The 14,303-nt window shown below is 35.6% G+C and overlaps 1 protein-coding gene across 1 annotated transcript; it reads right to left on the bottom strand.

The window, feature by feature from the left end:
• Window positions 1–10,149: 10,149 nt before the first annotated feature.
• On the bottom strand, window positions 10,150–12,431 carry LOC145090667 (UDP-D-apiose/UDP-D-xylose synthase 2-like). Its single transcript, XM_079028794.1, has 8 exons — window positions 12,031–12,431; window positions 11,674–11,766; window positions 11,457–11,564; window positions 11,232–11,346; window positions 11,009–11,142; window positions 10,828–10,929; window positions 10,518–10,746; window positions 10,150–10,434 (listed from the first exon to the last, which is right to left on the bottom strand). The coding sequence occupies exons 1-8, from the start codon at window positions 12,304–12,306 to the stop codon at window positions 10,322–10,324; spliced, it is 1,170 nt and encodes a 389-aa protein (XP_078884920.1). The 5' UTR covers window positions 12,307–12,431; the 3' UTR covers window positions 10,150–10,321.
• Window positions 12,432–14,303: the final 1,872 nt, after the last annotated feature.

Here is a 14,303-nt window from a genome sequence, read left to right on the forward strand (position 1 = left end):
AATTTTGAAGGCTTGAAGAAGAAGAAGAAGAAAGGAGAGAAGAGGTGTAGAGCAAAGATCCAAGGGCAAATCAGAGTTCATTGAGGTATTTCTCGGATTCCTTCTGTTTTATGCTTTAGACCTCCATTAGAACTCTTCTAGGGCTAGTTTGATGCATTTTCTAAGCCTTATAGTTGTATGGATGCCTTAATAGGACGAGATATCTCTAGATCTGTTCATTTAGGAGTTGTAGAGCCCGGATCTGTTGCCTTTTTGGAGATGCTTTGCATAAGAACCCTAGATCTAGCCTTTATTATGCTTTTTGAGCCTTATTATCTTCTTGGTCGCTATTGGGCACGTAAAGATAGAATCTTTACATGCTAATCGAGTTGAGGAAGCCTATATCTATAAGTTTCAGATGCTGGATTCAAGCAGAATCGAGTTAAGAGTAGCTGCATGGATATGACTCGGCGAGTCGGAAGAACGACTCGGCGAGTCAAGTCGTGAGTCCCGTTTTTCCTTTTTTGAGTGATGTCGAGTGGAAGCCGGTGAGTAGTGGACTCAGTGAGTTGGAGGATAGACTCAGTAATGGAGGGACTCGACGAGTTGTTCATACAACTCGGCGAGTCCAAGGCAATCTTCTTAGCTCAAGAACAACTCGTCGAGTTGTTCATATGACTCGGCGAGTCAGATGAAGATTGTCTGAGTTCTTGGATCGAGAGGGTACTCGTCGAGTCAATGCCATACTCGGCGAGTAGCCACGAGTAGGGTTGAGAAGTGAGACTAGAGACTCGGCAAGTTGGCGGCCCAACTCGGCGAGTCAGGTCAACTGTGGGTTGACTTTGACCGGGAGAGTTGACTTTGACCAAGGGTAAAAGAGTCATTTTACCCAGTGCAGTGTTTAGCATTTGATTGAGTGTGTTTATGGACTTGTAGCCGGGGAGATACCGGAGCAGCAGCAGTTAGCTTCCAGAGCCATTCACACAGCAGCCAGTTCACGAGGTGAGTTTCCTTCCAGTAGGAACGGGTCTAAGGCCACAATGCCGGCCCGTTTAGCTAGCAGTCAGCTTCGGACCTCGATCCGATGTGGTAGTTAGTATGTTTGATGCCTTCGTGGTTCAGACAGGATATATGTGTTTATGCCAGTTGATATGTTTATGCTATGTTCAGTCAGCTTCAGACTTTGGTCCGATGTAGGGGACAGAGGTCCAGTCAGCTTCGGACTCCGGTCCGATGTAGGGGACGTAGGTCCCAGTCAGCTTCGGACTTCGGTCCGATGTCTCAGTCAGCTTCGGACTTCGGTCCGATGTCCTAGTTAGCTTTGGACTCGGTTCGATGTAGGGGACGAAGGTCCCAGTCAGCTTCGGACTTCGGTCCGATGTAAGGGGGCAAGGCCCCGGTTAGCCGGACTTCGGTCCGATGCAGTGGGCAAGGCCCAGTATGTGCTTTATATGTTATTGTGTGGTATGTGGTAGTTTGGGGGAGCTCACTAAGCTTCGTGCTTACAGTTTCAGTTTTGGTTTCAGGTACTTCCGCAAGCAAAGGGAAGAGCTCGGGATGATGGCATCGCACACACCACAGCTTCAGTTTTTATCCTGGGAGTTGATCAGCTATCTTAGATATGTTTTGATACAGTTGTGACACAGTTTTCTCACTGTATTTTAGTATGGTTTTGAGATTTGCAACGCATGGTTTTATTATGATATACTCAGTTTTATGATTTTTGGTTATATTAAAAATGAAATTTCCGGGTCGTATTTTTGGGTCGTTTCAAATACCCTCGCCAACCATGTTAAGCAACTCAGAACACCACCCCTAGTGCTTGCTAGGGGGCTCGTCACAGTGTTGGCGAGAAGAGAGAGAATGTGAGAAACGAATGTGATTGGTCCGCGTGTAGTTTGACTAGATTACTAATTTGCTTGACAAAATTCAATTTGTTGAATTCAATTTACCGAACCTTGCAATGCAAAAATGACGATTTTGTTCAAAAGAGAAGAAGATAAATTGTCTTTGTTGTCTGGTTTTCTCAAAAGAGAAAAAGATAAAGCAAATGAAATATGGTATATTTATAGAATGGTCCTTGTAGTTTTACTTTACTTAAGCTTAGTCCCTTGTGTCTTAAGATTCTTTCTAAATCAAGTGAAAGTTATGTTTCATAGTGATATCACAATGGTACACATTCATTTATAATAATAATAATAATAATAACTACAAAACAAATTCATTTGTGGTTTAAAAAAATAAAATGTTTAATATTTATGCACAAAAAATGTTTCTACATTAAAATAAAGTATTTTAATTAAATTAGAAAAAGAAAAAAATAGAATGCTAGGAGTTTTATCACTCCCTACCAAATGCTAAGAATAAGTGTTAAATGTTAAAAAATGAGACGACACTCCAAAATCTGAGGTAACAAGGTGTTACGAGTATTACCACTCTCCTTAGCCTAATAAACAAAACCTAAACAAGTCACATGTCTTCTTTCTACACATCTGTTTTGCCACGTGGCTTGCTTATATTCTTTTACATTTTGGTTTCTACATACTCGAATTTCATCTATGAAATTCAGAATTGAAATTTGAAATCGATTCAATTTAACGTGATTTGAGGATAAAAGGATTTGAATTTTTTGAAATTCCTTATCTCATCCCCTCTTCTCTGGAGAATCAATCGAATTTGTTTGGTAAACCCGATTCTCTGTATCCCCCCTTCTAATCATGTAATACTTGATTCTCTTATGATTTCTTTTGATTTTTGGTTAGAAATTTCTAATTTTTTATTTAACACCGTTGATTTGCAAGTAAACCCCATTTCACCTGTTAAAATAAAGTATTTTAATTAAATTAGAAAACGAAAAAAATAGAATGCTAGGAGTTTTATCACTCCCTACCAAATGCTAAGAATAAGTGTTAAATGTTAAAAAATGAGGCGACACTCCAAAATCTGAGGTAACAAGGTGTTACGAGTATTACCACTCTCCTTAGCCTAATAAACAAAACCTAAACAAGTCACATGTCTTCTTTCTACACATCTGTTTTGCCACGTGGCTTGCTTATATTCTTTTACATTTTGGTTTCTACATACTCGAATTTCATCTATGAAATTCAGAATTGAAATTTGAAATCGATTCAATTTAACGTGATTTGAGGATAAAAGGATTTGAATTTTTTGAAATTCCTTATCTCATCCCCTCTTCTCTGGAGAATTAATCGAATTTGTTTGGTAAACCCGATTCTCTGTATCCCCCCTTCTAATCATGTAATACTTGATTCTCTTATGATTTCTTTTGATTTTTGGTTAGAAATTTCTAATTTTTTATTTAACACCGTTGATTTGCAAGTAAACCCCATTTCACCTGTTTGTCATCTCACCATCTAAGCTATTCTACCAATTTATGTTTTCAAACCATAAATCGACTTATGGTTTCATCAGTAAATACGACTTGATTTCCCATCTTCATTTACAAATGAGTCTTTCTAGATGCATTCATTGGTTCATATTCCCCACCTTCATCTTCACATGATTAGTCATCAGCGTTGTAACAACCATTAGACACGACGCACCAGTCCACACCTTGATTTGTAGCCTTAGTTCTTGTAACATCTCGATGATGAGGTAATATCAATTTTAACCCTATGTATGAAGAAATATTGCATTTTGGTCCATGTGTATAAGAAGGATTGCAAAATGGCCCATAGTGGCATTTTGGTAATTTTTGGGTCGAGACTTAGTACGTTGGGCGTACACTTCGTACGCAAGGCGTACATGCAAGGAAAGTTATACGTTGGGCGTACATCGCGTACATGCAAGGAAACTTATCTGGACCGCTCTACGAGCAGTCGGCCTGACTGGACCGCTTCGCAAGGCCTACAACTTATTTGGACTGCTCTACGAGCAGTCGACTTGACTGGACTGCGTCGTATGGCCTACAACCTATCTGGACTGCTCTACGGGCCGCCGACCTGACTGGAATGCCTCGCAGGGCCTACAGCTTATCCAGTAGTCCCCGGGTGTCTTGGACTACAACACAAAGCAGGACCGCCTCAACCTAACTATAATATGTCGACATGTGTAATAGATAAACATAAACACAAAACCAGCAAATGCAGATAATCATACAGATATACTAATTAGTCATATACTAGCATAATACTATTCGATAACCAGGATACATAATCTAGTGGGCCGACATTGGTGCCTTCGACCCACGACACAGTAAGGAAAACTCACCTCTCAGTCTGAATGTAGTCTGAATAAATCCCTGCTCCGACAATCGGCTCTATCCGACTCCAAAATATCAAAACAATTCCCATTAATAACATTTTTCCCAAGATACCCTTGGTCAAAACTAGTCAAAATCAACAAACAAACCAATTCAAACTAGCCAAGTCAAGTCAGACCTCGTACGCAGGGCATACACGCGTCCAAGGCATCTGGGATCAACCTGTGTAGGGTTTTCCTGGAGTGTTACAGTTCTTATTTGGTCGTATCTTGAGCTCGATCCGCAAATTAAAGTCGTGTGGTCTATTTTGGAATTATTAGATGTGGTGCATCAAATGGTAAGGCTTCATTGCTTTAAGATTTTGTGTGTCTCTCCATATCTCAACATATGCCTTTTTTCTTGTATCTTTTGCCTCAATCGCTTGTCTCTCATTCTCTCCCTCTGTAAAACAAACGGCTGTGCTGTTAACTTTTACCAAAAGCTGCAGTGAAAATTGATTCTCCTTTTATGGATTTGGATCTTTACTACCATAACAATATGGGGGAATTTGCGCCAATCAAAGACAAAATTAGGATTGTTTTAATCATTTATAGAAAAACCATCGATTGTGTCTTATTCCCTCTCATCGTACACAAGTTTGATTATGCAGAGAAGTTAATTAATGAAGCTTTTTGTTGTTGATTTTGTCATGCAATTGCATGTAAACATTACAACATTACTGATTAATAACTTCAATTTTTACAAGAAAAGTTGACAATAGTGTTGTTTCACTAGGATGACGGCATGATGGTTGATGGGATCTTGGGTTGAGCAACAAGGCCATATTTTTCCTGTCAATTGTTTGTTAAAATGCTTGAATAAATATTTTGCCGATTAGTAACACCATGTCACCCCATGCCACATAAACAACTCACATTGTTTCAACATTCAATGTTATTTGTTCACAAAGTTTCATTGAGCTGAACAGAGTTCCAAAAAATGATCATGATAAACAATTCATAAATCAAAATGTAGTTACAAAATTCATTATGATCGACATAAATGAAAGTAAAATGTTATGTTTATTAAGTCTCATCATGTGATGGGTATTCTGTTTTGATATATTGAGGCCTCAATATAAACAAAGAGAATGAGTCTAAAGGTGGAATGCAGGATTTGGAACAAAATTTTGATAAGGGGTATTATCGATACTTATGGTTTTTGACTTTCTAAGTTAAAATTAAGGATAGACAATAAGGGACCTATTCTAAGTATCGAACTAGATGAAACATACATAATTCGTATTTTTTTTACATGTTAGAGCTATTTATTTAGTCTTTATGTTACCGTTTTGGTTCTTGATGGATTTCCTTTTACATTACATTACACTAGATATTTATTTCACTTGGCATAGTTCGGAAACTAACCTTGAGAGTATGAAGGATGCTATTATATTTTTTGCTTCATGATTGGCAGGACTTAATGAAGCTTGATGTTATTGGTTTTGGTCAATAATTGCATGTAAGCATACTGATTAATAACTTCAATTTTACAAGAAAATTTGACAATTGTGTTGTTTTTCACACTAAAAACATGGACAATTTTGCCCTTCGTAGAACATCTTGCACAAAAGTTATGTTAGAAGTTGATAATATGGTTTTGATGACTCGATTTGCTCTTCATTTATAATAGCTCATCATGCTATCAAGGCTCCATTAAGTTCATTATCCTCGTACTAGGCACGGGATCAATGGCCCACAAAACTTCTTCTAGCATGTATAATATCATCCATAAATTACATTAAGGTAAGCATCTATTATATGTTTTATTATGGATGTGTTTGTTGAAAATTCAACCGGTTACGGGAATTCATTTCTTCATTTGGTATAGCTATTATATATACAACAAATGTACTTTATATATTTATATGTATTTCGCAACAGTTTCTTTAAGGAATCCCATGTTCCAAACTCCAAAGGATGTTAATTTAAGATCTCTTTCCAATTATAATTAAGTAAGATTTGATATTTTTTTCATTTTCTTGCATGTTCATAATCACGATCGATAACCCATCGAAATTAAGAAAATTATATTTTTAGATAATATGTGGTCTGAAAAATGGAGTAATGTGTAAAATATTTTTACCAATTGCTATATAGTTTCCTAATAGTTTCTATGTATTATCATGTGGTCTGAAACAATGTATTAATAAAATTATGTGACATTTAATTAGTTATTTTTAATAAATATCAAATAATCAAATCATATGCAAAACTAGAACCCACAATTATTTTGCAAATAATATTTAAAATCTTAATCACCAAAAAAAAATAAGTAGTGAGTGAAATGATCAAGAAACAAGACATAATATTTTAAACCACCATTACTAGAGATAGGCTATGTCCGTAAATCAGAATGAATGATCTCAAAAGGTGCAAAAACAGAAGAATCGGACAAATCAAATGGTAATCTAGTGTGTTTGCTAAGTTAACACACAAGGCACATTACATTATTTTTTGGAAATTGACAAGAAATAGAACTATTTGAAGTAAATGCTTCAAGACTTGATTGTCGAGATGATCGAGTCGTTGATGCCACGTGATGGGTGAGATGGAGACAAAAGCATTACTTGAGGAGCTTGAGACAAGATAAAGGGGCATGGTGCTATCACAACGGATTAGAGGGAGGCGGTCTGATAATCAAGAACGGTAAAACCATAAGGATCAAAATCAATAAAACAATTATTATAAGTAGTGAATTTGCTAACAGAAATAAGATTTTTGACAATGTCGGGTGTGATAAGAACATTTTTTAAGTGAAGGGGACGATAGATATTAGGGATAGGAAAAAGAGAATGTCCCAAAGTCACAACAGGTATTGCAGATCCATTACCAACATAAATAGATCGAGGATAATGAGTATTACATACGTTTTGAGTATACCTTATTGTACATGAACATGGTCAGTCACTCTTGGTGTCCATAACCCAAGCGTCAATGCCCAAATTGTTAAGAGTCATGGTATTAAACAGTTACGGGAGTGAGGTGGGTTGATCAGATCCCAACCAAGCCCAAGGAGGATGATCTGTACTTGCTTGGTGAAGATGGGCCTAATGTGTGGAGTTGTTAGGTTGACTGCCAAGTAATTTAGGGCTGCTGGAATTGGGTCTACCACATGGCTATTGCTGGGTTGAAGGTCCACTAGCCCACTGTTGCGTATAGGCCGAGGGTGGATCCTGTCACTATTGTGAGGTGGTTGTGGCGGAGGCATAAAAATCTAGCCATATTATTGGACACATTGACCAGAAAAACAAAGAGGCTGATGAGGGATATTGTCACCACCCCATCGGTTGTTGGAACCCCCTGCCACGTCTGTTTTGGTTGCTGGCTCGGTACGAACCGCCTCCATTGCCACGGTTGGATTAGGTTGAACCTACATGAAGAAGGGTAGATGAGTGGCTGTCATGCAAAGGAGTGGTGATGGAGGGAGATATAAGTTGAGTTTCTTCAACTGACAACATGGATCTCATTTCAGAAAAGGACGGTTTTGTGAATTGAATGATCCAGGAAACACCTTCGTATTTGTTGGAGAGACCATTAAGAGTATGTGTGACCAAGTTGCATTCTTTTACCGGTTCTCTAAGGCCTTCAAGCAAGTCTCCAAGTTTTTTTTAACTTTTTCACAGTAGTCATGAATGGAGAGGTCTCCCATGGAGATGGTTCGGAGCTCTGTTTCCAATTGCATGGCTATAGATTCTTTGTTCTCGTAGAAGATGGTGTAAAGATTAGTCCAGATCTTACGGGCATTGGCATTTGGAGAATGGGTAGCAGTGATTGGTTTTTGGGAGATAGAACCAAAAATCCAGAGCTTGACCAGTTGATGGAGTTGTTCCCATGCTGTTGTTGTCGGTGGCTTGTTAGGTGGCTCGTATGAATCATCTATACGATCTAAAACATCACAAGCAATACAATGGGCTCGGAAAAGATCACTCCGAGTTTCATAATTCCGAGTTGTGAGATCAAGAATGAGAGGAACGTAAGTTTCTTATTTGTAATAGCATAAGCTTTGTGAGTGGGGGTGGTGGAGGTAGAACCTGTCATTATGAAAAAGAAGAAGAAACAGATGAATGAGAGTGTCAATTGATGATAAGAGTCGACATAGAGAGGAATCGTCGCTTATGGCTTTTGGCTTGATACTATGCTAATTGAGATAATTTCCCATGATGAATTAGTCATTAACAAAAGTATTAATACAAACCCATGAGGGCCGATTACAATACAAGGCTAATACTATCGGGCTTCAATACAATCGACTAATACAGTGGCGGACGCAGAACATTTTCGTAGGGGTGACATTAATTTTTTTTTTTCCAAATAAATCTATATTAGCAGTGTCACTCGTGTTTTAAGTCAGTACACCCAATAGAAAAAACATTAAAAAAAAAAATTTTACACTACGTGCCGGCGTCGGAGCAGTGGTCCGGGACCCCTGGGGCACCACTAAGGTCCGCCACTAGGCTAATACAATACACAAATAAAAATACAAAAGTTACATGAATAATATCTGCTAACAAAAATATCATTTTGAACTCCCAAACGACCTTCAACGCTAGAAAAGTACATTACATCATGGCAAAGCCATAAGTTTGGTTTTTTGGTCCATGTATGATCAATAATGAATTTGTTAAATCCTAAAACCGAAATTAAGTTTGGCAAAATATAGGAAAGTGAAGAAAACATAGGTCTTTTTTTCAACCCTAACCGATTCGAATATTTTTGCTCGAAAACCAGTTTGGATTCAATTTGGTTTTGACTTTGTTGACTAAAACCGTTTCGGAAAAAATCCAATTTGTACACCTTTAGCCTTTTTATTTATTCACTTCATTGGTTAGCTTCTTCTATTTGATCAATATAAAACTATTTGGTTGACGTCAATACATCTGAACCAACATGATGCCGTTGGTTAACTTCTTCTACATCATTTTTCATACTAAAACATAGGACGACTAAAAAAACTATATTAGTTTCCTAGTTTGTGAAAGACATATATTTTATTAGAAAATATAACTCAAACCAATTAAATTAAACGTTATTTAGTTTGGTTTTGGTCAATTTAAAATTGTTAAAAATGTAAATGATTTCCAGATCCCAAAACTGAAATGAAAATAGTGTGCGTCTCATCAAAATATCTCCTCCTCGCCTTGGAGTTTTGAGATCCCTTTCAAAATATCCTTGACTCAGGAGTTGTTTAGGAATACTTTTAAAATGACCTTTAAGACTTTTGGTTTTTTTAAAAAGCTAAAAGTTAAAAAATATGTTTCATTTTAAGAAATTCTTTTAGATTAACTTTTTGGCAAGAATAAAAATGAGCTATTTTACTAGAAAATATAACTCAAACCAATTAAATTAAACGTTATTTAGTTTGGTTTTGGTCAATTTAAAATTGTTAAAAATGTAAATGGTTTCCAGATCCCAAAACTGAAATGAAAATAGTGTGTGTGTCTCGTCGAAATATCTCCTCCTCACCTTGGAGTTTTGAGATCCCTTTCAAACATATCGTTGACTTTAGTACTTTTGGTTTTTTTAAAAAGCTAAAAATCAAAAAAAGATGTTTTATTTTAAAAAATTCTTTTAGATTAGCTTTTTGGCAAAAATAAAAATGAGTTGTTTCAATAGTTATGGATTGGTGACTTTTTATAACTTTCAAATTTTTAGCTTTTGAAAAATCAAAAGATAAATCAAACACATTTTAAAACTTTCTTTTGTAAAAAGCCAAAATATAAAAAAATAATTTTGTCGAAAGAACTTTTTAGCTTGAAAAGAAATCTCAAACACCCCCTTGAAACCAAACTAAGAAATCTCAAACACCCCCTTGAAACCAAACTAAAACTGGACAGACTATTAACAAACAATCGACTAAAAAATGATGATGACGTGAAAATAATATTCCAATAGTCCTATAAACCGATTTTGCATGACTTTTTTTTGGTAATACGACATCATTTATGTATCAGAATCTTTCAGGCTTGATATATTCAAGTAAATCAATTTTTTGGTTGTAATGAGTCTAATGACAGGGTACACAACAAAATATAGGTATAGTTCCTAAAAACAAAAAGAGTCCCTTTTCATATAAGCACATTCAACTAGCTACTGGTTTTGCAATGGTTTGCTTAATTGCTTCAGCATATGTCTTGTACTGATATGTAAGTGTCGATTCCAACATCTCCCAAATTGGTGTCTTGGGATTCCAACCTAAAAAATTCACCCAAATTTCCAACCTAAATCTCTTACCAAGAAACAAATTCATAAAAACTAAAGGGGAATTATTTGGATACCTAATTGTTTGTTTATAATTGTCATGTCTGGGATTCTTTTGTCACTGTCATCATAACCTTCACCATAAAACTCTTTGGAGCTCACATCAATGGTGGGTGTTTTTATTGAATCTTCCCCACTTACCTTCGAGTATACCTGAGTCATCATTTCAGCCAGTTGTCTGACTGTAACTTCATTGTTTGGGTTACCCACGTTGAATATATGACCATTAGCTCTACCAGGATTTTCCTAACAACAGAGCACAACATTTTATTAGCAAAAAGATACCAAATTAAGTGTTGAAAGGATAAGTAAGGAAGTAGAGCATACAATCATCAAAAGAACAGCTTCAATGGCATCCTTGATGTAAACAAAGGTTCTTTGTGATTCACCACCATCCACAAGCTTCAGAGGTTCACGCCTCAGAAGATTCTGAACAAAAGGAAAATATTGTAGAATTGGAGAAGGAGTAGCTTAAGAATCAAGAAATTCAAGGAAAAATTTAACTAACATTACTAAAGCAAGCTAGAACCCTAGGAACACCATCACTGGGACCATCGATTCCAGGAATAAAATCCATCCTCGGGCCAATCCAGTTGAAAGGTCTGACTATGGTGAACTGAAGACCATTTTCTGCACCCTCGGCTGTAAAAAGATTTAAGAAAAAAGAAGTAAGGAGAGATTCTCATATTATTAGACAAAATGAGTCAAAAGTATGTGTTAGTTTTGTTCACCATAGATTAGCCTCTCCATCAACTGTTTTGCACATGCATAAGACCACCTTTGCTTCTCAACTGAGCCAAAAATGCAAGGGGATGTATCTTCTTTCAGGATGTAATATGCAGGATCCTTTACATATAACATATATCATACAGAAAGAACTTTTTAACGAATTAGGCAAGACTGGAAAGGGGAAAGCACATGCAAGAATACAAGAAACTAAGGATCTGAAACCTCACCTGTCTCAGGGGGCTGTTGTTAGGAAGATAGCTACCTATTGTTTTCCCATAGATTTCACATGTAGAAAAATGAATCAGCCGCTTCTTATTATCAGAACAGTACTTTACCTGAAAACAACAGTATAAAGCTTAACATGCAGCTGTAGAATTGCTCTTAATGTTCCTAGTAATGTATGCTGAACACTGATCATATATGTAAAATCAAATCAATTCTTACCACTGGAAGACCATCAATGAAATTGCTGTAGATAGTGTCTAGAGGACGCGTATTGTAATCCGCTGGTGTGCATATGGCCGCTAGATTTAATGTCTATATATCAATAAAGAGGAACAGCAGAATTCAGTAGAAAGCTAGTCATGAAACACATTCTTATACAGCATTATACAGTTTATGATCCATTGTTTACATTATCTGAAAATACTATTTGATGTTTAATGTTTCAAGCATTAAACAGGATATTGCACATTATTAACATATTAGTAAAAAACAGATGACTTGAAATACTGATCTAAGACGATTCATATTACCAAAACTGGAAATAAACAGGTATGGAGCAATAATTGAACATTTTACCAGATCGGAGGACTTTATGAGGCCTTCGAGACGAGAATCGTTCTTGATGTTGATTCGATGGAAGTGAATACGACCTGCCCAAGGAAGAGAGTCCGGTTCAAGTAAGTGTTTGATCTTGTCATTATGAACATCCACCGCGAACACCGTGTGCGGCGTTTCCGACATCAATTTCTCGCACATATGCGATCCTATGAATCCTCCGGCTCCTATCATGCATATTGTTATCGGTTTTATAGTATTCCCGTCTAGATCTAGCCTCGCCGTCGACGCTGACATCTCGCTCACTCTCTTCGATAGGTCTCTTCTCTTCTCTGTAGGGTTTGGATTGGTGTCTGTTACGGTGTCTCCGGTAAGATTTGGGGGGAACTGGGAAGGGCGTCGGCTTTTAAATGGAGAGATAAAATCATAAAAGGAGGGAGGAGGACGTTATACACTGGGCCCACGGCTAACAGTATCAATGCCATGTAGACGATAAATGGTGTTGTACCGTTATACCATGGGGATGACGACAGCGGATCATAGTTGTTTTAACTTTTACGTCGTCCCCTTTTTGTTACTCGTGGCTGACCTTTGATATAACTTATTTTCTCAAAAGGCATCATCTTAAATATTAATTTAATTGCTTACCATAATTAATCAATATAGAATTTACGCGGTTGATAAGATTTTGGGGTTGAATCTAACACAATGGGACGTTAATTTTAAAGTTTAACTCAAATACAAGTCAGGAGATTTCACGTATCTACGATTCATCATGAATATGATTCGATAATGAACCTGTTTAGGAGAACTACAACTACAATTTTGAAAAGTGTTAAAAATTACTAATGAAAGTTGTTAGGGAATTTCGAAAATTTGGGTTATAGGAAATCTGAATCACAAACAGGAATCGTGTTATACACTTTCCTTGTTTGATATTTCGACCCTAATTGCCTTGGGTATCTCGAAATCCAAACGAGGATAATTCTTGAAGAACAATTCTGATTTTAGGCACAAAACCAGAATCAATTTTGAGAGACAATGAAGAAGAAATCGATATCCGTTTTTCTGTGTTTCAAAGAAGTCGTTGTGTTTCCCAGACTTATCCACACAACGGATAAAACGAGAATAGTTTTCAACTTTCAGAAAATACAAATTATACCTTGTATTTGCATCTTTAAAGAAAATGCAAATTGACACAGTAGATCAGGGTTCGGTACTAACAATATTTAGTAAATACAAGTGTGCACTCCCACGCCTCCTAACTTGTATTATAACTAAAACACTGTTCTTGAAACACTTGTTAAATCCATTACACTAAAATATATTTGGTGATTAAATCACCAACAAAAGTTTGGTACTATTACGGTATTACCTGATGTTTGAAAATTAATAATTTTCATCCAAAGCTCTATCCAACCATCTATAACTATTATTGATATCCAATATGTTAAAACGGTGTTGATTCATACAAAAGAGTTTTTAGCCACATAACAATTTGTGTTTTATATGTTTGTATTAATTCATTAAACACAAATTATTATATATGTCCAAAAATTCTTATGTATGGATCACTACCTTTTAAGAACACCATTTATAATTGTTATTATTAATATTTATCCAATTTGATGAAAACCATTTGTATATACGGTATTTCACATGTATATGAATTCTCCAACTATTAAAATATATTTTCTATAAATAAAATGATTGAAGGATTAATGATATTTACATTAATAAAATAATGTATACATTATATGTGTTTTTTTATAAATTGTTTAAAGAAACTAATAATTATATAATACTTACATTCCAACCAGAATTGATCATAAGGATTCAAATGGTCCTCAAATGCCCAGGATAAGGCAGAAAAAAAAAATTATCGTTATTATATATATATATATATATATATATATATATATATATATATATATATATATATATATATATATAATAAATAAAAATCATTAAGTGTCAAATGACACATTTTAGGGTATGATTATAATGATATCATGTGACATCTTTAAATTTTATTCACATTTAATACTTTAAAATATTTAAACATCAATATTCATATTTTGAATTTTAAAAGCCAGATCGGGATTTAAATTTTGAAATCATTAATCATTACCTTTTACATATTTTAACTTTTATAAATAAAATTTTGAATTTTAAAATATCATTGCTGAAAAATATTCTAATTCGGAAATTTCACTTGTGTGTAATGAGTAGATTTCCTCAATAGAATTAGATGAATATATATGAATAAGTGTATTCATATATGAATACGTATA

The sequence above is a fragment of the Lactuca serriola genome, chromosome 2 (assembly GCF_051521515.1).
Source record: "Lactuca serriola cultivar US96UC23 chromosome 2, Lser_US96UC23_V15, whole genome shotgun sequence".
Classification (NCBI taxonomy): Eukaryota; Viridiplantae; Streptophyta; class Magnoliopsida; order Asterales; family Asteraceae; genus Lactuca; species Lactuca serriola.

Bases quoted from the DNA above. Each gene is read 5' to 3' on its own strand.
- LOC145090667 (XM_079028794.1), bottom strand. From the start codon at position 12,306: ATGTCAGCGTCGACGGCGAGGCTAGATCTAGACGGGAATACTATAAAA. The intron at 11,767-12,030 runs GTAAAATGTTCA...ATTGATATATAG, and splicing joins TCATAAAGTCCTCCGATCTG to ACATTAAATCTAGCGGCCAT. The intron at 10,930-11,008 runs GTTAGTTAAATT...CCTTTTGTTCAG, and splicing joins TTCTAGCTTGCTTTAGTAAT to AATCTTCTGAGGCGTGAACC.